This window comes from Hyperolius riggenbachi, chromosome 4 (genome assembly GCF_040937935.1).
Source record: "Hyperolius riggenbachi isolate aHypRig1 chromosome 4, aHypRig1.pri, whole genome shotgun sequence".
In the NCBI taxonomy this organism is placed as follows: Eukaryota; Metazoa; Chordata; class Amphibia; order Anura; family Hyperoliidae; genus Hyperolius; species Hyperolius riggenbachi.
Window position 1 is genome coordinate 232,327,702 of NC_090649.1, and position 22,580 is coordinate 232,350,281.

The 22,580-nt window shown below is 40.0% G+C and overlaps 1 protein-coding gene across 5 annotated transcripts in view; it reads left to right on the top strand.

Annotated features, from left to right (window-relative positions):
- ADGRB3 (adhesion G protein-coupled receptor B3) overlaps window positions 1–22,580 on the top strand; it is a 1,235,185-nt gene that overhangs the window by 1,094,838 nt on the left and 117,767 nt on the right. For all 5 annotated transcript variants that reach the window (XM_068281444.1, XM_068281441.1, XM_068281445.1 and 2 more), the window contains one exon: window positions 1,166–1,316. In XM_068281444.1, coding sequence (XP_068137545.1) covers window positions 1,166–1,316 — 151 coding nt within the window. The remainder of the gene's footprint in view (window positions 1–1,165; window positions 1,317–22,580) is intronic.

Genomic DNA, 22,580 nt, shown 5'->3' on the forward strand with positions numbered 1-22,580 from the left:
GCCATAGGCAGTCATGTGACAAAGGGGAGGATCAAATTACAACGTTTTACTTTAATCGGCAGACACTGAATCTGCATCTGTTGAAGTATGTGTTACATTTACTGGTATAGGGTATAATGGGGATCAGGGTTATACTGTTAGATTGTAGGCTCACATGGGCAGAGCTCTCTCACTCTTTTGTGTCTTGGAATTTGGCACACATTTATTCATATTCATTTTATCATTGTAATTACCAATTCTATTCTTTGTACCAATTCTGTATTTTGTACCAACTGTATTTTGTATATTTGTGAATACCATTGTCTGTATTATTTTTTACCCCATGATTGTTTCTTACTTTGTACAGCACCACAGAATACCTTATATACTTGTGTATAAGACTAATTTTTCAGTGGAAAAAATGTGCTGAAAGGTTACCCCCCTCAGCTTATATGCAAGTCAGTGGAACAGAACCGATGGTGGAGCGGGTTTTGTGACCGGCACAGGAGCGTAATGATCATGCACTAGTCAATATGCTGTTGCCAGCTGGCTTCCTGCTGTGTCCATGCCCCCCATCCCCTGCAACATGGTGTGCAGAGTGTGCTGCTCAAGACTATCTGTGTCCCCTGGCTTGTGGAGCAGAGCATGCAAGCAACATGTCAGCGTTGCAATGATTGGGGATTCTTCCTATGTGGCAATCGCTCTGTCTCATATCTGTGATGCCATCTATTGATGTCTTGAGACACAGCTGTAACATCCTTGGGGCACATCTGGCTATGGGGAGGGGGGCTAACTTGTACTGGGGGCACATCTGGCCACTAGGGAGGGGGCTTATATACGTGAGTCAATAACTTTTTCCTGGTTTCTAAAGGAAAAGTGGGTACCTCTTATTTGCAGGTCAGTTTATATGTGAGTATATACGGTATGTTGGCGCTTTATAAATCAATAATAATGATAATAATGCCTGTGAAATCCAATTAGAGCAGTTTATGTTCAATTACAGTACTTAAATATGTAATAATATAATCATTCACCTTCAAATTATACACACAACCCTTACTTAAAATGAGGTATTCTCATATGTCTGTATAGTGGTAAAACAGCAAGTTATTTTTTTTACTTAAAAGTAAGCCTGTAGCTTATTTGCTTGTAGTAATGTATTTTTCTGTTGTTGTTTTTTTTAAAGGGTATTTGCACCATGACGACAGCTTTCCTTCACTTCTTTTTCCTGGCATCCTTTTGTTGGGTTTTAACAGAAGCTTGGCAGTCATATATGGCAGTTACAGGGAAAATCAGAACAAGGGTCATAAGAAAACGCTTCCTGTGCCTTGGATGGGGTAAGTTTAAATAGCTATATAATAACCTACTGACAGTTGGCGCCATCTGATTTCCCATGTGTGGTGTAAGAGGAAATCATTTTATTAAGCTAAAAAAATTATGCTGCAAAGGCAAAAGTAAATAAGCTATTTAATTGTAAAGAGAGGTACATTGTAAATAAGCTGTAGCGTAACATTTCACAGGGGGACACTGCTTACACTTTCTGTAAACTAAATCTTCTACCAGTAAACACAAGCAGGAAACAAAGGTCAATAGATTTTGCTAGGTAATACTTCTATAATACTTCACAGGATGTTTGTTGACATAAGAAATAACAAATGGTCTTACACAAAATGAAATCATCCACTTCATTATTTATGTTATTAATTTTTAAAGTGCCAACTTACAGGGATTGCGCAGCAGTGACATCACTCCTTTGCCATAATTATTTGCAAGGTATTAACCTTAAAAAATATCATTAACAGTAAGGTGAATCTAAATCAAACATGTCCATGGGTAAATTAAAGCCATGTATAGATTCAATTTGTGACAAGAAAGACTCACATATTGGGACTGATGCATGTTCTGGCAGCAATATTGACATGTTCAGGCAGAGTATGGCAAGGTTACCAGTTCTTATGCCAGCAGAGTACCACTCATTGTGCTATTATTTGTGATCCATGGTACATGGTTACAGGTAGTCCCCAGTTAACGAACGAGATAGGGACTGGAGGTTGTTTATTAACCTGAATCCATTCTTAAGTCGGAACATTGTGCCAACTTTGTCCCCTGTACCTCTAGTATCCCTCTCTGTGCCACCTCTGCCCTTGTGTCCCTCTGTATCTCCTTCTGCATCTCTCCCCCCCCTCCCCCATCAGACTCCTACATGCAGATTTCTGCAGAATTGGGGCAAAAATAGGCAGTGGGCTGGATTCAGGTTATGGATTGTAGGTTGAGGTTGGTTGGTGTTCTGATTACTGTAGACTGAAGATACTAGTCACCTGGCTAGCCTCTGTTGGTGCCTGAGTCCCATTTACCCTCCCCCCATCCAGAGGCGTAGCTAGGGTTTTCAGCGCCCGGGGACAAAGACTATTAATGCACCCCCTAAGGTGAAGGGACGTGGCCAAATGTGGGCGTGGTTATGGGTGTAGACAAATGTACATGGAGGTTAGCAGGCTTACGCTCACCCAACCTCCCTCAGTATGTACCTTCCAGCATGTTCCAAGACAGATTCAGCAATCATGACCCCACCCCATCAAGACAAATTCTGCAATCATTAGCAAACATGAGGCCCCCAACATGACCAACTCAGCAATCATGAGGCCCCCAACAAGACAAATTTAGCAATCATGAGGCCCCCAACAAGACAAATTCAGCGATCTTGAGGCCCACAACAAGACAAATTCAACAGTCATAAGGCACATAAATAGACAGCATTTCACATAAATAGGCAGAATGCCCCCTTAATATGGTAGACACCTCTCACCTGGCAGCAGTTCCCCAAAATACACTCAATCTGACAGCAGTGGTTCCCCAAAAATAGGTAGCCCCAGGTCTATAGGTGTCCCCAGAATAGGTGGCCAGCAGTATAGATGTCCCCAGAACAGGTAGCCAGGGGTTGAGATGTCCACAGAACAGGTAGCCAGGGGTATATGTGCCCAGTATATGTAGGCAGGGGTATGTGTCCCCAGTATATGTAGCCAGGGGTATATGTGCCCAGTATATGTAGGCAGGGGTATATATGCCCAGTATATGTAGGCAGGTGTATATGTTCTCAGTACATATAGCCAGGGGTATATGTCCCCAGTATATGTAGTCAGGGGTATATGTCCCCAGTATATATAGTCAGGGGTATATGTGCCCAGTATATGTAGTGGGGTGTATATGTCCCCTGTATAGGTAGTCGGTATATGTGCCCAGTATATGTAGCCGGGGGTATATGTGCCCAGTATATGTAGCCAGGGGTATATGTGCCCAGTATATGTAGCCAGGGGTATATGTGCCCAGTATATGTAGCCAGGGGTATATGTGCCCAGTATATGTAGCCAGGGGTATATGTGCCCAGTATATGTAGCCAAGTGTTTAAGTGCCCAGTATATGTAGCCAGGTGTATATGTGCCCAGTATATGTTGCCAGGTGTATATGTGCCCAGTATATGTTGCCAGGTGTATATGCGCCCAGTATATGTTGCCAGGTGTATATGTGCCCAGTATACGTAGTCAGGGGGTTATATGTACCCAGTATATGTAGCCAGGGGTATATATAGCCAGGGGTATAATATGTGCCCAGTATATATAGTCAGGGGTATATGTGCCCAGTATATATAGTCAGGGGTATATATGCCCAGTATATGTAGTCAGGGTTATATGTGCCCAGTATATGTAGGCAGGGGTATATGTGCCCAGTATATATAGTCAGGGGTATATGTGCCCAGTATATATAGTCAGGGGTATATATGCCCAGTATATGTAGGCAGGTGTATATGTGTCCCCAGTATATGTAGGCAGGGGTATCTGTCCCTAGAATAGGTAGCCAGGTGTATATGTGTCCCCAGTATATGTAGGCAGGGGTATATGTCCCCAGAGTAGGTAGCCAGGTGTCCCCCCCAGCAGGAGGGGAACAGTGCAGAGAAGAGGGAGAGCTGTGCGGACGGCGGGGAAGGGGGGCAATCTCCCCCCTCCTTCCCTCACCTTAGGTGCTCTCCCTTCCTCGCTCTCCCCTCCATTACTGTCCGGGTGGCTGGCAGCGGCGGGCGGAACTTACCTCCGTCTCGTCGCAGCACCGGATGGATCTGCCGCTACTCTGGTCTGGTCCAGAGCAGCGGCTGCGCACTCGAACTTCCGGCGCTGGAGCAAGATGGAGGTGAGTTCCGCCCGCTGCGCCAGCCACCCAGACAGTAATGGAGGGGAGAGCGAGGGAGGGAGAGCACCTATGGTGAGGGAAGGAGGGGGGAGATTGCCCCCCTTCCTCGCCGTCCGCACAGCTCTCCCTCTTCTCTGTGCTGCTCCCCTCCCCCCCTCCCCAAAAAACCCCTGCAGCTCAGCTGGGCGCCCTCGGGGACCTGGCGCCCCGGGGCACTTGTCCTACCCCGACCCCCCCTAGCTCCGCGCCTGCCCCCATCATAAAGATAGGAGCATGAGGCCCAAGCTAAGTAGTTTATCTTCTGTGAATGCAGAACATTATTACTTTGGTTGGCAGTAATGAATCACACTAGCTGCATAATAGGAAGGCTAAAAACTGTTTAATGGTGATTGTAGAGATGCATGTTATGTGCTGAGAGCAAACTGGATGATACTTGCAAATATGCAAATCTACTTGCCCTTTGGTGGTCAGATCACAGGCAGCAAGACCACAGCAAATCCTGATGAGATGGGAGGAGAAAGAGACAGCATTCACAAAGCTGGCTGCTCTCTTTCTGCCGTGTTGTGTAGTGAGTCTGTCTGACTCACTTCCTTCTACTGTACCCGTGCAGTCCCAAAGTGGCTGCTTTACAAGTAAGAAAACCACTTATAGTATCTCTGGACAGGAAGTCACCGACTGCGCGCGGCGGGATGACGTCATCACGACGGGTTGGCAAGCCATTCGTATTTGCAGTTTGTTCGTATGTCGGGCGTTCGTAAGTCGGGAACTACCTGTGATGGTAAAGCACAGTACTAGCTTAACCTGAAATACCATAGCAACACTTACATTACTCATGTACCATGAGTTGTGCTAATTGCACGATGCATCTCACTCTGTTAGCATTGGCTCCTGGGCTCCTGCGCCGCTCCCTCTGGTCGCTCGGTTATCTTCTAATCTTCTCTGGTCATCCCCGATGAGGAAGCCCCAGGTAAGTATAAATACACCCCTGTTGGCCATCTTAGGTTTACTTTAAATGCAACACATAAAATAAAATAACAGATTACAGTTATATTTCATATGAAGTTGTTGAGATTTAAAGCAATTCTTTATTTCTAGAGCAGGGGATCATGGATGAAGTGTTCTCTAAAGTAATATTATTCTTGTTATCAAAAGTTGTCAGATTTCATGCTTTATAAACCAGCACTGCAAAAACCACAGTTTAAAGCAATAGGTAACACACATAATTTTCTTTAAAATAATTTTAATACATAAGGCTAAAAGTGTTTTCTAGGAGTGTTGCTGCTTAACCACTTGAGGACCACAGACGTACACTTCCCTAGTGACCAGACTATATTTTACCAATCTGCACTCTGCAGCTTAAACAGTTTATTTAAGGGCCATACAACTTAGCAGTCAAATGAATCTAACCTCCTTTTCTGCCCACCAACAGAGCTTTCTGTTGGTGGCATCTGATTGCTGCTGCTGTGTCATTTTTTTAAAATTAATTTTAAAAGTTTTTTTTATATACAATGGCCTCAATTCACTAAGCCTTATCAAACACCTTATCAAACGTTTGATAATTTACCTCATAGGTAAAATCTAATTTTGAATTTTATCAATAAAACATTTGATAAATATATAACACCTTGGTGAATTCAAAATTAGATTTTACCTATGAGGTAAATTATCAAACGTTCGATAAAGTGTTTGATAAAGCTTAGTGAATTGAGGCCAATATGTTATTTGTTTAAATGTCTCTCCTTCCCCCTTCCATCCCTCCCTCTGAGATCCAGCACTAGGATCACCTCTGATCAGACTATGAGAGGGATCTGATTGTTAGCCACTCCAGGGGACAGCCAAGTGACAGGGCTGTCCCCAGTACAGCGCTGTGCTAGATTGCAGCTCTGTACAAACTAAAATAACAGGGTTTTTTTTCCCTAACAGCCTGCCAGCTTCGAACACGAGACAGTTTTTTTACTGAGCTCCATTCCGTAACTCAGCGGGGATGCAATCCCCACTAGTCTCTGTCTACAGGAGCTGACGCCAATTGGCATTAGGCGGTCCTGTAGCTGCCTCCCTACCACTGCCAATCAGTGTTAAGGTGGCCACTAATGATCCAATCTATTTCATCCAATCTTACCAAATCTGTGTAGGATAAGGGTAAACTGAGTGAATATATTGAATGGAAAATTCAGGCAGTTCCCCTATATTAGATAGAAATGGAAAGATTGGATGAAAAAGGTTGGATCATTAGTGGCCACCATAAGGCTGTCAGGACGGGGTTATAGCATATCTAATAAAAAAAGTTTAAAAAAAGTTGTATACTAAAATGCACATCCTTGTTTTTATTTTATTTTAGTACTCCCAGAACCAGATGTTCATCACCTGAAATTCTGGTTAATCACTGACCAAGGCGTATGATCTCATACTGTAGGTGGCCCCACTACATTGCCATTAAGGCTGGTGCCCAGTGCACCCACACACTAATGAGCACAGCTTCAGGCTATGTTCACTGACAATGAGCTTTCTCAAAAGTACTTGTTCCGCCTGTCCCATCACCATGGTGGTATATTATTGAGAGTGCATAGCAGAAAAAAAAGAGTAAATATACATTTTTTAAAAGCAGTTCATGCCACTGTAACTTTGGTAGTTGAGGCATAAGTATTCTCCTGAGAGGTTGTGCATAAAAATCTCTAAAGCCAGAACTGAATTTTAGTGCAGAGGATGGGAAAATAGGAACTTGTTAGTGCAGAAGGAGGGACATGACTAGGAATAAAGAATATAGAAAAAAAATCCCATACCGTTGTGCATTCAGATAGACCCTGGTCTGTAGTATAATTGTTCATTGTATTTCTCTCAAAAAAGCAGACAGTTCCTGGCCCCTTGTAAGGTGCTACCACACTTTCCACTCCCTAAAAAGTGGACCCTGACATATCTGCCCCAATAGCCTGAGTATAGTAGAACTCCTCTCAATATTTGTCTGTCTGTAGGATTGGAGGGCAATTCCATAGAAGAAACTCCATAGACCCCAAATGTATTATTGTAGTTGATGTAGAATTTTATTGTTAAAGAATCCACAGTCTACAGGGTACTCTCGTAACTTTACATGGCTTAAGTCAATGTGGGTATGAGTTAAAATTACATACATAAAGTATACATACACATACATAATGCAAATTTTAAAAAAAACACAGACGATAGCAAATTCTTACTGTTATTAATTATCTTCACATACATTTAATGCATCATCACATTGTTTTTTTTTCAAATTGATTTAATCTAAGGTACAGTTTGAATAGAGTATATTAGCCCACCTGAATATGTTGGTAAAAGAAGCTACCATTTATAAAATCCCAAAATAGATTTCAAAGGCATACAGTTCTGAGTAGCATGCTGAAAAGAAACATGCACTGAGAAGATCAAAAGAAAACCTCATGATCTGCCTAGCAATACATACCAAGATTCTCCTTGGCTATGTGATTTTGTAATTACTTAAGTTTGTCTTGATCTTCTCCATGTCAGTCTTATTTCCATTTGCCCATCTCTTTTGATGTATCTTTAGATGTCTGGAGGTCTTATGATACTGTATCCCTGTTCACATGTATAACTACAATGGAAGCAGTGGAGACTGTATGGAGTCATTTGAAACTTGAGAACACATTTAGCAGCTGAACAGAGCTTAATCCTGACTAAAGGTGTCCATACATCAGACGATCGACTATCCAAATCGATTATTGTAATCAAAATCGGATTAAAATTGGTGCTGCCAAGTGCATGCCCAACTGACAATGCAACCAATTTTGGGCCAAAATTGGTTGCAGTAATCATTCTGACATGCTGAGAGATGTAGGGCCAACTTGCTCTACCAGGTGCACGGCGGTTATGATGAACACGCTATACATTACCTGTCCGCAGCCTCCACTTGCTCCATGCTCCCTCCTCTGTCCATTCACACACACCACGTGGTTGCCTAGTAACGTGGGTGTGTGTGTGATGTCTGATGTCACACACGCACCGTTACTAAGCAACCACGTGGGGAGCACGTGTATGGACAACAGAGGGAGCCTGGAGCAAGTGGAGGCCTCGGACAGGTAATGTATAGCCTGCACTGGGCATCGGGGCGCAGGTTAAACATTAGGGCGGACAATGATGGGTCGGCGGGGCTGTCGGATGCGGTGTCACTAGGCCAATTCATGATCAATTTCAGCATGAAATTAATTGGGAATCAGCCTGCGGTATATGGGCAGCCGAAAGATCTCTCTCTAAGCAGATTTGATTAGATTTATCTCTTGGTCGAATCTGTCCATCATCGCTAGAGGTATGGGTACCTTAAGTGTGTGCCATGCTGAATCTTTGCCTAAGCACCAGCATTTTAAATGCATTAAATGCTTGGCCATGCCATAGGATTATTAGTGTACACTAAATATGTTCTGGCATTTTTGCATAAATTGTTTTTGAGGGTTGTGCAATATAAGCATTTTTGCACAAAGATTAGTCCCAATTTACTTGTATACACATATGTTTGTCACTTTATTGTTCTGCTGCTGCAGGGATTTCCAATTACATTTGGATTAAGAAGGTGGTTTTCATCAACTGTTTTTAACATATTTTGTGTTGGATAAGTCCTTAATAAATTACATATGTTTGCATCATACTGGGATGTGAAGAGTGCATTTATTATAAATGTCTTTATATAGGGCATCTTTTCATGTGGTGTTTAAAATAAGCGTTCTAAACACAGTTAAGAGAATAACACCTTGTCACTGGTTCAGGTGGATGATACATAGGTAAAAATCAAAACTTGTGGAGCAGAGCCCTTTACTGCAGGTACATACATTCAACAAACAAAATATTGAGTGCACATAGAAAGGCACCAAAAGCAACAAATTAGCCTTTATGTATGTTATACTACATATCAAAGAGAAATCTGTAGGAAATCTGCCCATGATACCTCTCTCAAAACACATAGTCCAGACTGGGCTATCTCTCAAAATGGCCAAACACCACACAATAAAGGATCACATTTTACAGAAATTCATTAACATGCTAAAAATGGAAAGCTTTGTTATTTTTCAACTGACAAATCTTATTGATAAAACTCAATTGTGAGCAGTGGAAATTTCTGTACAGTTTTCAGTAGATTGAATGATGTACGTTTCTTCATAGTTGAGAAAAACTGATCACACATATGTGATACATTGGCCATGTTTTTTAAATATTACAATCAAATCAGAAAATAAATTGATTGTTCTTCTTAAATTGAAAAGACGTATAAATAAATTTTATGGTGTGTGGCCACCTTTATTATCCTCACTTCACCAGAAAACTGGACCTGCATCAACATGTCCACTTGCCTTTGACCTGACACCGTCTAGTGGAAGTGTCATTATTCTATTAGCAATGGCAAGCAATCCTTATTCCTGTTATGTTAATGTCTTATTGTTAGTTAATCCCTTGTGTCGTCTCACATTAGAGGAGACGCTCTAGGAATATTTCTTAATTAAGAGTAATTCTAAATCTAACTTTTATCTCTCTTTGTGATGCATACAGGTGTCATAAGGGATAAGCTAATTGAATTGGCTATGATAAGGAATAAAGAAAGACTCTTAAAAATCAAAACACTTTACTATGGTATTAATAAATTATATAAAAAGCATTATAAAAACATTTATCAAATTAATGAATGCAGTCTATCCAGAATACAATAAGGACACTGGACCACTTGCCAATGAACCAAATAAAAATATTTTCTATAATGTACAAATGAATGATTTGTGGTGCTGCAGAATTCTTGAAAAAGCAAGCATTGGCATACACCATTGACTTTTCACCTCCTTTTGTAACCTCTATATAGCTTTTGCATCTACTATTTATTGGAATTGTAATGATGGAATAAAGCTCAAGTCTTAATGGCCCTGGAGAGTATCTGACTTCATCTTACCAAAAGACATGTTTTATCTGCGTGTATTCAGTGTACACCTTCATAGAGTATCATGGAATATCCTATGCTTCTTCGCCCTAGAGATTGCACCATGTTGTTCTATACTAGTTGACAACAAAAAAATCTTGTTGTGGTCTGAAACTAAGCTTATATTGCACAATAATTACACCTAGAAAAATGTATATGTAGTCGTATTAACAAAACAAGATGTGCTGAGCCATCAAATGTATAGCCAACCCAAAGAAAGAACAGCAGTGACTCGTCATCCATACATTCAGGAATATACAGATAAATGGTATGTTCAGGAACTGTTAATTCACAATTTTGCATAATTTCATGCTGACTTTAGCAGTTAATAATAAAAACCTCCATAAATGCCACCAAAATTGCTATGTACAGTATGTTAAGGGGAGTAGTGGAAATAAGTCAAAAAGGTTTTTCAAATAATCGATTTTGAAAATGCAAAGGAAAATAGCTTTTTTGAGTTTAAAAAACATTCTCCATTTGCATTTTTAAAATTGATTTTCTCAAAAACTACAGGCTCTTTTTGAAAAGTTATTTTTTTATTTGTTTTCACTCTCTTTTTATTCCATTGTTTTGTTTATTTGGTTTCATAGAGCAAACTAGGGTTTGCACCGTGGATGATCTGTTTGGAACCACCGCATATAACATTACATGGATCATTGGATTGATCAGTTATTAGTGTTACACATTATTTTAGATGGTATTAGACTGTTAACTGGATTGATTAATTAACTGTTATCTTGTGAACTTTTGGGTGGTGAATTTATTACTCATTACTGATATTTCTTTAACCTTGCTACCTTGAAAATATTTGCTTGAAAAGTAGCTCATAACCTTCTATCCTCCCATGTCTTACAAACTGTAGAACTCCCCATGAGAGCATCTATAAAAAAATAAAAATTCTGTACAACTTCAAATGAACATAAAAAACCTTATCCCAGGCTTTCCGAGATAAAAAAAATTGTTACTCTAATGCTTCTTGTACAGGATGAGATCTTCAATCAAAACATCAAATGATTCTTATTTTTTAAGAACTAATCCCAATTTTTATCCCACCACTAGAGCAGTTTTTCAATCACATACTTGGTAATACATTTCCAGAAAAAAATATTAGACAAGCATGTTGTTGATCCCTAAACCTGACTTTGTTCACACAGTCCCTCAAGACTTCCGCCCCATATACATTTAAGGCAGAAGTAAAAAACTCTTCAGGAGGTTGGCATGAATAATCACTACCCTTACTTGATCAAACAGGGTTTATCTCTAATCATTAGACTTGTATAGGTTACATACGTTCTAGATTTTTGTTTTAAGGGATGCTACTCTTCCCTATTTTATGTACACCAACAGTAAAACCCTTACGCGTTATTAATAGCTAGATGGTTCTCATGCACAGGCAACCAGTCAAGGATGTCTCTTTTGAGAATCTACCATGTATACTGCAGTCCCTGTAGTACATGCATCTGTACAGCACTCCACCCCAAACTATCATCTGGGGATCGAGTCCGTGTGGGTTCCAGTTAAAAAAGGATCCCAAATATTAAGGCATATCAGATGGGGATGGAAGGGGAGTACGTAAGACTTTAGATAATCCTATAAGGAGATAACATTTTGATGTTTATTAAGAAACTTTTCATAATTTCTGGTGTTTTAGTATATAGAGATAGATAGATAGATAGATAGATAGATAGATAGATAGATAGATAGATAGATAGATAGATAGATAGATAGATAGATAGATATTGCTGTTTTTTTGCAAATTATAATTTTTTTTTAGAATTTAGAATTTCATTTATCACTCCTTTAATGTCTACAACAGTTACATGCTGTTTAAAGAAGCTTTAGCTTGGTGTTCAGCTTTCATTGTTATAACTTTAGGTTTTGAACTGTGTTTTTCAATTGTGAGGCTTCCTGGCTTCTCTGTTTATCTGCTTTTGTGTTTTATCACAAAATGAAAGACGGCCGAGGTTAGAGACATAATAGGAAACTGCACTATCAATCTGACCTGCTGATTATATTGATTATATGATCACGCCAAACTAAAAAAATGCTTGATTTTCTGGATGAAATATATAGTTCAAGGTCAATAATCCTACATTCTGAAGATCAAAGCAGACTACATATCATGAGTCTATAAAAATACTTGTATAGAAAATAGCATAGTGATACTTGTGAACATAACAGCCACATAGAGTTACAAACAGGACTGTCCTACATATGTCAGCGCCTAAATAGAAAATTACGCATAATATGCTGTATTCAATAAACAGGCATAAATAAAGGCAGTATTGGAAAGCTAGTTTACATTTATGCTTTGTGTAAAAATAAAAAATAATAGCTGTAACCTAGCAACCTCTATGTAATTTATCCACAGCAGAGATCTAACGGCGTTTGAAAAATATACAGCACAATAAATAATTCATTTCTGGCAAATAGATGGCCACATCTGCACTGCTCATATATCATTTAATACAATCCATTGTGTAGCTAGATCATTATTAAAAATGCATTTGTAACCAATTCATATGCATGCTGAACACCTTACAGTGTCATTCCACAAACAATTTCACAGTCAGGTATCTGGAAAGGTCCATCACATATTCATGGCTTCGGATAGCCCATGTAGCCAGCATTGCATATGCTTCACAGTTTAACACAGCTCATAGGTATCCTCCTGATGCACAATGCACATGCCTAATGATGGCACAGAGAGCTATTACAATTGCACAAAATGCATTTATCATAGCAGCAAGTAGTAATAGTCCAGGGAAAACAATAATATTTATGCTACATTTTACAACAGTCTTCATCAATAAACATTCTGTGGGTTAAGTTTATTAAAAAAAAAGAAAACTGGTTTAAAACTTGACCTTTTTTTAGGGCAACCAATAAGATTTTATCTGTAATGGTGCCCATACATGGTACAAATTTTTCAATTTTTTTTCGTTTAGATAATTTGTTGGATTATTCCGTTAGATTGAATATAAAGATTTTTCCAACGTGTCTAATTGGATTTTTATTGAAAAAAATGGGACAATCGTTTGTGTTTCTCGATCGAAAAAAAAGATCGAAAAAAAATATAATTTTCAACTTTCAATTGAGTTGATCGTTTTGGTCGAATAAACAGGAAAATGGAACATTTTTATTGTACCGTGTATGGGCACCATAAAATGAAGCAGATATTTGAAATGCGTGTTCAGGAAAACAGTTTTGTTATATCAGTTATGAAGCAAGGCAGGTTTTGTTGTATTATGTAACTACTGCACTTAAAGTGAAACTTTTGTGAAAATAATTTAGTAAAAAAGGGCTTCATTTTTAAATAATTATGTACAAATGATTTAGTTAGTGTTTGCCCATTGTAAAACCTTTACTCTCCCTGATTTACAGTCTGACATTTACGACATGGTGAAATTTTTACTGCTGCCAGGAGATGTCAGTGGAAGGAGATGATGCTTGCTTTTATTGGCAGTTGGTAATCACTGTAAACAGCTGTTATTTCCCCACTGCAACAAGGCTCCCACCATGTGATGTAAAAACCATGGTCCTGACATCACACTGTGGTAGGGGTTTCACCACAATATCAGCCATACAGAGACCCCTGATGATCCGCTTGTGAAAAGAAAAAGATATCTCATGGGAAAGGGGGTTTCAGCTACTTATTGGTATAACATTCAATTCTTGGCTATGGTTTCTCTTTAAAGAGTTACTCCAATTTAGTGCAAAAATCTATATAACATGGAGCATCACTGTACAAGTCATTCTGGAATTATATGCCATTGAATATTGTCTTTTAATATTATTCTCTTGCTGCTGTAACTTTTTTTTTTTTAGAAGACTTGTTGGAAACATGACAAAACTGTAACATTGAATCTACATGTGTACATATTCATATAAGATGTACATTTGCCTAAGTGGAAAATTAACTACCTGTAAAGGATTTATTTCTAATGTAGCTGCCACTAAAAATTGATATTATTAACCTAATGGATCTGGACTAATTTTTCAGAGGTTCTCAACTAGTACATCTATTTGCAGGAATGAGGAATCTTTAACCTATTTTGGTTCCTGGACGTAGAAACTACGTCCAGGAACCATGCGCGCTACCGCGCGCTCCCGCGGCCGATCGCGCGCATGCACGCGCACTCCCGGACGCGGATTCGGTAGCCAGGGAATCAATGTATCGGGTTATGGTGCCCGATCACTGATTCCTCTCCCCCGCTGAAAAAGCGACAGCTTCTCTCGGAAGCTGTGCCTTTTCTGGCCGTTCCCTCCCCGATGCGTCACTCTAAGCGTGTGTTACGCTTAGAGTGACGTCATGTAAACAAACTCATGGCCGCCATCTTGTGGCCAAAAAGTAATACTACAACTGAAAATAAAAATAAATTAAAATGAACACACATTTACATTATAAATCTATTGTTTACCTCCCACCCTCCCAAAACTACCCAAATAAAATGTTTACTATAAAAAAAACATGTAAATATTTACCTAAGGGTCTAAACTTTTTAAATATCAATGTAAAGATAAAATATTTCTATATTTGTTTTTTATTTTTAACTTGTTAATAGTGATAGATGCAAAATGGAAAAAAGCACCTCTATTTCCAAATAAAATATTGTCGCCATACATTGTGATAGGGACATAATTTTAATGGTGTAATAACCGGGACATATGGGCAAATACAATACGTGAGTTTTAATTATGGAGGCATATATTATTTTAAAACTATAATGGCTGAAAACTGAGAAATAATGAATTTTTCCATTTTTTTCTTATTCTTCCTGTTAAAATGCGTTTACAGTAAAGTGGCTCTTAGCAAAATGTACCCCCAAAGAAAGCCTAATTGGTGGTGGAAAAAAACAAGATATAGATCAGTTTATTGTGATAAGTAGTGATAAAGTTATAGGCTAATGAATGGGAGGTGAACATTTCTCACGTGAAAACCACGGAACCTGAATGGGTTAAAGTAGCCTTTATTCTGCCTGCCTATTTACATTCAAGCTATTCTGACAGTTGGACTGTGTCACTGCAATGCAGGTACTTTTCTTAAAAATAAAGTAAACCCTGAGAATCCCTCACAAGAAGATGGACTAGTCTGTAGCCTGTTGGTCAGGGGTTCAGATCTAACAGATTTAAACTACTTACTGCAAGGCACACAGGGAAAATATATGTACAGTACATTTTACCCTGACACAAATGAATGTATGTATATTTTACAGTTTACAGTATTTCATGATAGTGGTTCTTTAACCTATTTTGGTTCCTGGACGTAGAAACTATGTCCAGGAACCATGCGCACTCCCGGCCGCGGATTCGGTAGCCACGGAATCAATGTATCGGGCTATGGTGCCCGATCACTGATTCCTCTCCCCCGCTGAAAAAGCAACAGCTTCTCTCGGAAGCTGTGCTTTTTCTGGCTGTTCCCTCCCCGATGCGTCACTCTAAGCGTGTGTTACGCTTAGAGTAGTGACATCATGTAAACAAACTCATGGCCGCCATCTTGTGGCCAAAAAGTAATACTACAACTGAAAGTAAAAAAAAATAAAAATGAACACACATTTACATTATAAATCTATTGTTTACCTCCCACCCTCCCAAAACTACCCAAATAAAATGTTTACTATAAAAAAAACCCCATTACAATAAAAAAACATGTAAATATTTACCTAAGGGTCTAAACTTTTTAAATATCAATGTAAAGATGAAATATTTCTATATTTTTTTATTTTAAACTTGTAAATAGTGATAGATGCAAAATGGAAAAAATGCACCTTTATTTCCAAATAAAATATTGTCGCCATACATTGTGATAGGGACATAATTTTAACGGTGTAATAACCAGGACATATGGGCAAATACAATACGTAAGTTTTAATTATGGAGGCATGTATTATTTTAAAACTATAATGGCTGAAAACTGAGAAATTAATAATAATAATAATAATAATAAATTAATAATAATAATAATAATAATAAAAAATCTAGCAGTATCGATCAGAGCCCACCAACAGAAATCTCTGTTGGTGGGCAGAAAAGAGTCTGATTTACCCCTGCAGCAAGCTGTGCAAGCAATGGCCTGAATTGTAACAAATAGCCTGGTCACTAGGGGGTATAAGCCTGTGGTCCTTAAGTGGTTAAACATGTGGCCATGGTGGGGTTAACTCACCCTTGTTGTTGCCTATAGCCGATGCACCCCACGTCATGTTCAATCACATTCCACATTCCTCCAATATTTCCTCCTTCTGGGTATGAAGGAGGATGTATTGAAGGTTGGAACATGAAACATGACGTTGAGCCCATTGGCTATAGGAGGCAACAAGGTTGATTAACCCGGCCAGCCCAGTGACCCCCCTCCCCCCCCCCCCACCAACCCCAAGCGGCCACAAGATTCAAGACTTTGTTTAATTTGGAACTCGGAGTCTGAACTGTGGAGCTTTGCAAAGCTCATGCCTAATTAGGAGGCTCAAGGAAGGAGATATAAACAAACACCAGAACAATTACAGATATGTCAGTATAATGCAGCTTATTATATTAACTTAAGTAAAAAAGAAATGTTTTATATAGGTTGTGTTTTCAAAGAGAAGGTAGAAATATACATTATGTACACATGTAGGATTAAAGTTCAACCACATGTCAGTACCAGAACTTGACCTCTCATTATGTTACTTTTTGAGTGACTCACAGATATTTTCCAAGTAAATTATTATCAAATGTTGTAGCCAGAGGGTCTCTCATATGTAAAGTTTATAGAATAGTGGGTTATGGTTGTTAATTGCTGGTTCTACGACCTTTATTGCCTGTCATGCAGCCCTTCAAAATACTCCACCACTGTATACCTTAGTATTGCTCACATATGTATGATGTGAATCTTATAACTATGATCTTGTGATCTGTACTCCAAGACCGGCCAGAGCAAAGACAGACACTTGAGTAGTATTCTGACACATCTTAGAAGGATATTTGAAGGTCTGAGAGGCTGGCAGCAGCAACAGTTGTGCTGACTGCTGGTGAAGGAAGTAGCTTTGATAGGGAATAGACAGACAGGTAGTTCTCAGATCCCCTCAGGAGGTCAAAGTCACTGATGCATTTTACTTGAATAACTGGTCAGAAGACACGTGGAGCCCAGTATCCTGGCAGTATGGAACATTCCCAATCCCATAAAGCACTGTGAAGAGTAAGGATGAATGAGAAGGTTTTTTCAAAATGTGAAATCATTTCGGAGTGTGCGGGTGGCTGTGAATGCGGGGGTTAACTCACCTAAGCTGCTGCCCCTCTTCTGATGCAATGGAAGATATGTGGCGGGTTAAGTGAGTTATCCCCTGCATACACTGCCTGCACCACCCGCTCACTCTGGAACATTTATGCAATTGTTCTTACTCATCCCTAGCGGAAAGATCTTAGAGCACTGCAATGTTATCTTTAAGCACCTGTCCCACTGTGAAATTCAGGTGCTTTGCAGCTAAATATTCTAAGTTTATAGGTAAAAGGCTGCGCATCCCTGACCCAATACTGTACAATTGAATGGTTAATTGCTGTGGCGCACACCGCCCCCCCTGGACTAAAATGTACGCCCGCATCCAAACAATGCAATACTGGTCTATGGAGAAATTTTAGCTTCCATCATAGTTTTGCATGCAAAAATATAGATATACTGGACATCTGCACCAACGTTGAGGTAAATCTCCAGAGCAGATGTCCTAACACTAAACTGACCTAAGTTAAAAGCAAATGTCTTTACCCTGGCAGCAGCTACGCTAAAATGTGTAACTTACATTCAATACAGACAGCAGAAAACAAAGCAAGCGCTCACCAATATGGGCCGCATCTGAATGACTCACCACCTCATATGCACCGCTTAAATAGCTCAAATACACACTCAGCAATCAGACAGATGCAAAACATATGCAAAACTAAACTAAATACTTACCATGCAAAACAGGATAGCACAATGGGTGCTGCTAGCCTGGTAGTTACAGAACTGTGGATACAAAATATAGGTAAAAGGCTGCGCATCCCTGACCCAATACTGTACAATTGAATGGTTAATCGCTGTGGCGCACACCGCCCCCCCTGGACTAAAATGTACGCCCGCATCCAAACAATGCAATACTGGTCTATGGAGAAATTTTAGCTTCCATCATAGTTTTGCATGCAAAAATATAGATATACTGGACATCTGCACCAACGTTGAGGTAAATCTCCAGAGCAGATGTCCTAACACTAAACTGACCTAAGTTAAAAGCAAATGTCTTTACCCTGGCAGCAGCTACGCTAAAATGTGTAACTTACATTCAATACAGACAGCAGAAAACAAAGCAAGCGCTCACCAATATGGGCCGCATCTGAATGACTCACCACCTCATATGCACCGCTTAAATAGCTCAAATACACACTCAGCAATCAGACAGATGCAAAACATATGCAAAACTAAACTAGATACTTACCATGCAAAACAGGATAGCACAATGGGTGCTGCTAGCCTGGTAGTTACAGAACTGTGGATACAAAATATAGGTAAAAGGCTGCGCATCCCTGACCCAATACTGTACAATTGAATGGTTAATCGCTGTGGCGCACACCGCCCCCCCTGGACTAAAATGTACGCCCGCATCCAAACAATGCAATACTGGTCTATGGAGAAATTTTAGCTTCCATCATAGTTTTGCATGCAAAAATATAGATATACTGGACGTCTGCACCAACGTTGAGGTAAATCTCCAGAGCAGATGTCCTAACACTAAACTGACCTAAGTTAAAAGCAAATGTCTTTACCCTGGCAGCAGCTACGCTAAAATGTGTAACTTACATTCAATACAGACAGCAGAAAACAAAGCAAGCGCTCACCAATATGGGCCGCATCTGAATGACTCACCACCTCATATGCACCGCTTAAATAGCTCAAATACACACTCAGCAATCAGACAGATGCAAAACATATGCAAAACTAAACTAGATACTTACCATGCAAAACAGGATAGCACAATGGGTGCTGCTAGCCTGGTAGTTACAGAACTGTGGATACAAAATATAGGTAAAAGGCTGCGCATCCCTGACCCAATACTGTACAATTGAATGGTTAATCGCTGTGGCGCACACCGCCCCCCCTGGACTAAAATGTACGCCCGCATCCAAACAATGCAATACTGGTCTATGGAGAAACTTTAGCTTCCATCATAGTTTTGCATGCAAAAATATAGATATACTGGACGTCTGCACCAACGTTGAGGTAAATCTCCAGAGCAGATGTCCTAACACTAAACTGACCTAAGTTAAAAGCAAATGTCTTTACCCTGGCAGCAGCTACGCTAAAATGTGTAACTTACATTCAATACAGACAGCAGAAAACAAAGCAAGCGCTCACCAATATGGGCCGCATCTGAATGACTCACCACCTCATATGCACCGCTTAAATAGCTCAAATACACACTCAGCAATCAGACAGATGCACAACATATGCAAAACTAAACTAGATACTTACCATGCAAAACAGGATAGCACAATGGGTGCTGCTAGCCTGGTAGTTACAGAACTGTGGATACAAAATATAGGTAAAAGGCTGCGCATCCCTGACCCAATACTGTACAATTGAATGGTTAATCGCTGTGGCGCACACCGCCCCCCCTGGACTAAAATGTACGTCTGCATCCAAACAATGCAATACTGGTCTATGGAGAAATTTTAGCTTCCATCATAGTTTTGCATGCAAAAATATAGATATACTGGACGTCTGCACCAACGTTGAGGTAAATCTCCAGAGCAGATGTCCTAACACTAAACTGACCTAAGTTAAAAGCAAATGTCTTTACCCTGGCAGCAGCTACGCTAAAATGTGTAACTTACATTCAATACAGACAGCAGAAAACAAAGCAAGCGCTCACCAATATGGGCCGCATCTGAATGACTCACCACCTCATATGCACCGCTTAAATAGCTCAAATACACACTCAGCAATCAGACAGATGCAAAACATATGCAAAACTAAACTAGATACTTACCATGCAAAACAGGATAGCACAATGGGTGCTGCTAGCCTGGTAGTTACAGAACTGTGGATACAAAATATAGGTAAAAGGCTGCGCATCCCTGACCCAATACTGTACAATTGAATGGTTAATCGCTGTGGCGCACGCCGCCCCCCCTGGACTAAAATGTACGCCCGCATCCAAACAATGCAATACTGGTCTATGGAGAAATTTTAGCTTCCATCATAGTTTTGCATGCAAAAATATAGATATACTGGACGTCTGCACCAACGTTGAGGTAAATCTCCAGAGCAGATGTCCTAACACTAAACTGACCTAAGTTAAAAGCAAATGTCTTTACCCTGGCAGCAGCTACGCTAAAATGTGTAACTTACATTCAATACAGACAGCAGAAAACAAAGCAAGCGCTCACCAATATGGGCCGCATCTGAATGACTCACCACCTCATATGCACCGCTTAAATAGCTCAAATACACACTCAGCAATCAGACAGATGCAAAACATATGCAAAACTAAACTAGATACTTACCATGCAAAACAGGATAGCACAATGGGTGCTGCTAGCCTGGTAGTTACAGAACTGTGGATACAAAATATAGGTAAAAGGCTGCGCATCCCTGACCCAATACTGTACAATTGAATGGTTAATCGCTGTGGCGCACACCGCCCCCCCTGGACTAAAATGTACGCCCGCATCCAAACAATGCAATACTGGTCTATGGAGAAATTTTAGCTTCCATCATAGTTTTGCATGCAAAAATATAGATATACTGGACATCTGCACCAACGTTGAGGTAAATCTCCAGAGCAGATGTCCTAACACTAAACTGACCTAAGTTAAAAGCAAATGTCTTTACCCTGGCAGCAGCTACGCTAAAATGTGTAACTTACATTCAATACAGACAGCAGAAAACAAAGCAAGCGCTCACCAATATGGGCCGCATCTGAATGACTCACCACCTCATATGCACCGCTTAAATAGCTCAAATACACACTCAGCAATCAGACAGATGCAAAACATATGCAAAACTAAACTAGATACTTACCATGCAAAACAGGATAGCACAATGGGTGCTGCTAGCCTGGTAGTTAGAGAACTGTGGATACAAAATATAGGTAAAAGGCTGCGCATCCCTGACCCAATACTGTACAATTGAATGGTTAATCGCTGTGGCGCACACCGCCCCCCCTGGACTAAAATGTACGCCCGCATCCAAACAATGCAATACTGGTCTATGGAGAAATTTTAGCTTCCATCATAGTTTTGCATGCAAAAATACAGATATACTGGACATCTGCACCAACGTTGAGGTAAATCTCCAGAGCAGATGTCCTAACACTAAACTGACCTAAGTTAAAAGCAAATGTCTTTACCCTGGCAGCAGCTACGCTAAAATGTGTAACTTACATTCAATACAGACAGCAGAAAACAAAGCAAGCGCTCACCAATATGGGCCGCATCTGAATGACTCACCACCTCATATGCACCGCTTAAATAGCTCAAATACACACTCAGCAATCAGACAGATGCAAAACATATGCAAAACTAAACTAGATACTTACCATGCAAAACAGGATAGCACAATGGGTGCTGCTAGCCTGGTAGTTACAGAACTGTGGATACAAAATATAGGTAAAAGGCTGCGCATCCCTGACCCAATACTGTACAATTGAATGGTTAATCGCTGTGGCGCACACCGCCCCCCCTGGACTAAAATGTACGCCCGCATCCAAACAATGCAATACTGGTCTATGGAGAAATTTTAGCTTCCATCATAGTTTTGCATGCAAAAATATAGATATACTGGACATCTGCACCAACGTTGAGGTAAATCTCCAGAGCAGATGTCCTAACACTAAACTGACCTAAGTTAAAAGCAAATGTCTTTACCCTGGCAGCAGCTACGCTAAAATGTGTAACTTACATTCAATACAGACAGCAGAAAACAAAGCAAGCGCTCACCAATATGGGCCGCATCTGAATGACTCACCACCTCATATGCACCGCTTAAATAGCTCAAATACACACTCAGCAATCAGACAGATGCAAAACATATGCAAAACTAAACTAGATACTTACCATGCAAAACAGGATAGCACAATGGGTGCTGCTAGCCTGGTAGTTACAGAACTGTGGATACAAAATATAGGTAAAAGGCTGCGCATCCCTGACCCAATACTGTACAATTGAATGGTTAATCGCTGTGGCGCACACCGCCCCCCCTGGACTAAAATGTACGCCCGCATCCAAACAATGCAATACTGGTCTATGGAGAAATTTTAGCTTCCATCATAGTTTTGCATGCAAAAATATAGATATACTGGACGTCTGCACCAACGTTGAGGTAAATCTCCAGAGCAGATGTCCTAACACTAAACTGACCTAAGTTAAAAGCAAATGTCTTTACCCTGGCAGCAGCTACGCTAAAATGTGTAACTTACATTCAATACAGACAGCAGAAAACAAAGCAAGCGCTCACCAATATGGGCCGCAT